Source organism: Geospiza fortis, unplaced genomic scaffold (assembly GCF_000277835.1).
Source record: "Geospiza fortis unplaced genomic scaffold, GeoFor_1.0 scaffold194, whole genome shotgun sequence".
Taxonomy (NCBI): Eukaryota; Metazoa; Chordata; class Aves; order Passeriformes; family Thraupidae; genus Geospiza; species Geospiza fortis.
Window position 1 is genome coordinate 5,734,549 of NW_005054322.1, and position 4,397 is coordinate 5,738,945.

At 42.0% G+C, this 4,397-nt stretch overlaps 1 protein-coding gene across 1 annotated transcript in view; it reads left to right on the forward strand.

Moving 5' to 3' along the window:
- The window catches only part of ALG11 (ALG11 alpha-1,2-mannosyltransferase), a 5,160-nt gene extending 1,579 nt beyond the window's left edge, over positions 1-3,581 (forward strand). Inside the window, exons 4-5 of the mRNA XM_014306912.2 lie at positions 513-1,444; positions 3,169-3,581. Of these exons, the coding sequence (XP_014162387.1) occupies positions 513-1,444; positions 3,169-3,440 (1,204 nt within the window). The 3' untranslated portion in view covers positions 3,441-3,581. The remainder of the gene's footprint in view (positions 1-512; positions 1,445-3,168) is intronic.
- The last annotated feature ends 816 nt before the right edge of the window (positions 3,582-4,397 follow it).

The following is a 4,397-nucleotide window of genomic DNA, read 5'->3' on the forward strand; positions in this document are numbered from 1 at the left end:
TTGAGAAAACCTCTCCTTCTCAGTTTTCCACTGCTGGTATGAAACTTTGTATAGTCATAACTCCTCAGTAGATAAGTGATCATCTTTATACTTGCCTCTTGGTGCAGGAGGCAAAACAAATTAGTACCTAAAGTGGATTTAACATGGGCACATACACTGATCTGCCATCATTTGCATTTTGCTCATGCTGTGCACTTGACAGCATGAGCAAAATGTGACAGGTATCTCCTAATGTAGGGCAAGGAGTTCTGAGGTCTGTAGAATAATACTAAGCTCCTTTTATGTTCTACTCAAATTAAAATATTCCCCAAGTTCTTAGCCATATGTTTTTCTGCAGATCAGAAGAAACCTGTGGAAGTATAAGGAAAAGTATTATTTAGTTAAATTCACTTCTGGGCCAAACATTTGTTCTCACATTCTTCTTGAGTACTTTTAAGTGGATTGTATTTTAGTTTCTTGCTGAAAAATATGAAGAGAGGAATATATGAAATTCTTTTTCTTTATTCTTACAGATACAGAAATGTAACGTGTGTTGTTTACACTGGTGATAGAGATGCCACTGGAGAAGAAATAGTAGAAGGTGCTTTCAGAAGATTCAATATTAAGTTAATCCATCCTGTGAAGTTTGTATTTCTAGAAAAACGCTTCCTTGTGGAGGCTTCTCTTTATCCTCACTTCACTTTGCTGGGACAAAGTTTAGGATCAGTGTTCCTTGGCTGGGAAGCTCTTCTAAAGTGTGCTCCAGATATTTATATTGACTCAATGGGTTATGCCTTCACAATTCCCCTCTTCAAGTACCTGGGAGGCTGTCGTGTTGGATGCTATGTCCATTATCCCACTATCAGCACGGATATGCTCTCTGTCGTGAGGAACCAGGATACCAGGTTTAACAATGCTGCCTTCATTACAAGCAGCCCTCTCTTCAGCAAGTTTAAACTTGTCTACTACTACTTCTTTGCTTTCATGTACGGGTTGGTTGGTTCCTGCAGTGATGTGGTCATGGTGAATTCTTCTTGGACACTGAATCACATCCTTTCCCTCTGGAGAGTTGGGGCTTGCACTAGTGTCGTGTATCCACCATGTGATGTTCAGGCTTTCCTGGATATTCCACTGGAAGTGGAAAAGAGCACCAGTGAATATTCCATTGTTTCTGTCAGCCAGTTCAGGCCTGAAAAAGATCATCCTCTGCAAATCAGAGCCTTTGCTAAATTGCTGAAAGAGAAGAGAGTGGGGCAGCAGCCATCACTGAAGCTGATCTTAATCGGCGGCTGTCGGAACCAGCGGGATGAGGAGCGTGTCAATAACCTGAAACGCCTGTGTGAAGAGCTGGGAGTTAGTGATGATGTGGTGTTCAGGATTAACATTCCCTTTGAGGAGCTGAAGAGACACCTGGCCGAGGCCACCATCGGCCTGCACACCATGTGGAATGAGCACTTTGGGATAGGTCAGTACATTTCCTGAGTGTTCAGCTGCTTGCTTGTGCCTAGGTGTCTAAGCACAGAGGTCTGCATGCCAAGCAGGTGTCCAGCTCCTGTTCCCGTTGGAGGCAGTGCAGCTGCTGTAAAGCCTGCAGGACTAGTGCAGATGTGGTGCAGATGATGCACCACTAGGTGCTACTGTAGTGCAAGCTGAAGTGCTGTAGTCATAGGCTGTTAATTCTGTGCATCCTCTGGGCACCTGAGCACAGAGCTAGTCCCGTCTGTGCTGCCCAGGATGCCCTGCTGACCTCCAGCTGTCGCCCTGCAAGATCATGGATCACCCTGTTGTCCTTGGGTTAGGTTTGCCAACCTTCCAGAGCTTCAAGAGGCTGCAGGTGCTTCTCTTCCAGCACCTTAAATTGTGCCCTGGTGGCTCCACTGACTGCAAGGGGAGCTTAGAGACCGTTCATATGTGGACATCCATGTTAGAGATTTTGGTTGTGTTTCACCTGCCTCAAATGCCAGTTGAAATGTCCAGGGTATGTCATGGGGCTCCAGCTGCTGTTTCAGGGCTGTGAGTCTCTTACACATCCTGTCTGGTACAAATAAGCCCTGTGTAGATGCCACCAGCTATCTCTGGTCATCTCATTGCATAAGGCATCTCTGCTGAGGCAAATGTATGAAGCCCTTAAATTGGTGGGTGGAGCATGGAGCAGAATGTCAGAGAGGAGCTGCCCATCTCTTATAAATCTACCGCAACCAGGTAAGTTAGTGGCCAAGCAGATGGATGCCATACTCTGCTATAATGTGACTAAACTGCAGTTAATGTCTTCAGACTTCAGTAGAAAACAGGTTAAGTATTAGTAGTTTATGGTCTGTAGGAGCTTGATATTAAAAAAATTGACACTGAAGCGTCTCAGAAGCAACGGCAAAATATTGCAAATTATGTCTTCTCTTTTTTTTTTATCCCACAAAACAGTGCAGTTAATTTTTTTTCAAGTGATATAATCACACTATGATTTTGAATTTGAGCAGGATTTAACCTTCATCTAACAGGCTTTTTTATGTGTAAAAAAAACATTCCAAAACTTTGGAGCACTATTTATAGTAGGCAATGTTTGAGCTGAGGGAATTGATAACAATCAAATCAGAACTGAGAAGAATCACATTTCTGAGGTCTGTTCTGGAACTTCGGAGGAGAATGGAAGTTGCTGTGTACATTATACTTTGTTCCTGTCTCGCAGCTTTTGGATGAGGAAAGCTTACTGATTCCCATTTCATTAAAATTACTTCCATCAATACAGATAACAGTCTTTACTAGTGTTTTGCTGAGTTGTCAGAAACTATTAAGATTTGTTCATCTGCAAAATACTGAACTTCTGAATATTTTCTGATTGAAATGTGCAGTCAACTTTTTTCTCAGTATCTTTCAGTACCTTATTTAAAATCAGGTATGTTACAAGACTCACAAATTAACCATTTATATCCGATATCTAATTTCAATTTAATGTGTTTAAGAGAAAGTGTCATTTCAGTCCTTAGAACTGAAAAATTTAAATTTGTGTTTCTTATGGGACCATTTTCGCTGTATTTTTCCAGCTGATTTGGAATGGCAGTCTGTAGTGAATTTTACTGTTGGTTTAACTTTCCAGTGCTAACTTCTGCCTTCCAGTGTTAACTTCTGCCTTTTACAGAAGGTCAAAGCACAAGATGTGCAGACTCATACCAGCATTTTTTGTCTCTCTTACAGGAGTAGTTGAATGTATGGCAGCTGGCACAGTTATCCTGGCTCACAATTCTGGTGGCCCCAAACTGGACATCGTGGTACGCCATGAAGGACGCGTTACAGGCTTCCTGGCAGAAGATGAGGACAGTTACGCTGAGACAATGGCTTACATATTTTCTTTGCCTCCTGAAAAAAGACTGGAGATCAGAGAAAGCGCTCGTCGTTCTGTGCACAGGTTTTCTGACCAGCATTTTGAAGACACATTCCTGTTATCTGTGGAGCCATTATTTAAATAAGTGTATAGAAGTAAAAATGAATATAAGTAAAATTAACTTTTTATATTTGACTGTGTGGCACATGTAAATATATCTAAGCTATGATCCCTTGGTTCCATTCAATAAAAGGTTGTTTTTCTTTCTGTCAAGCTGTCTGCTTTATGTACAAGAGACTTTTTGTTTCCTGGGAAAGAAATGCTTCTATGTTAACTACATGAGAGTTTGGTGCACTTAAAAACTGTCTGGATTCACAAACCACGATAGTGCTTTGGTAACAGAACTACATCGAGAAGTTCTTTTATTTATCAGGAACCCCTTTTATTTATTGAATATTTTCAGTCTTCACCTGTTCCATGACTTTCTACCTGCAGTCATACTTTTTGAAGTCAACATTTTTGTTTTATAGCCTTTGTACCCAGAATTTTTTTTCCCAGAATCTACAGTATGCCTGTATTTGGCACTGGTGAGGCTGCACCTCAAATATGGTGATCAGTTTTGGGCCCCTCAGTTCAGGAAGGGTGTTGAGGTGCTGGATCGTGTCTAGAGAAGGGCAATGGAGGTAGGGAGGGGTCTGGAGCACAAGTCCTCTGAGGAGCATCTGAGAGAGCTGGGAGTGTTTAGCCTGGAGAAAAGGAGGCTTGGGGGGACCTTATTATTTTCTACACCTGCCTAAAAGGCGGGTGGAACCAGGTGGGGGTCAGTCTCTTCTCCAAGGTAAAAGTGATAGGAGAAAATGGCCTCAAGTTGCACTAGGGGAGGTTTATACTGGATATTAGGAAAAATTTTGACACAGAAAAGGTTGTTAAGCATTGGAACTGACTGCCCGGTGAAAGGGTGGACTCACCATCCCTGGAGGTATTTAAAAGACATGGCACATGGGGACATGGTTCAGTGGTGGACTTGGCAGTGTTAACAGTTGGACTCAAAGATATTTTCCAAAATAAATTATTCTTTGAAAAAAACCTGCTAAAATCAGAC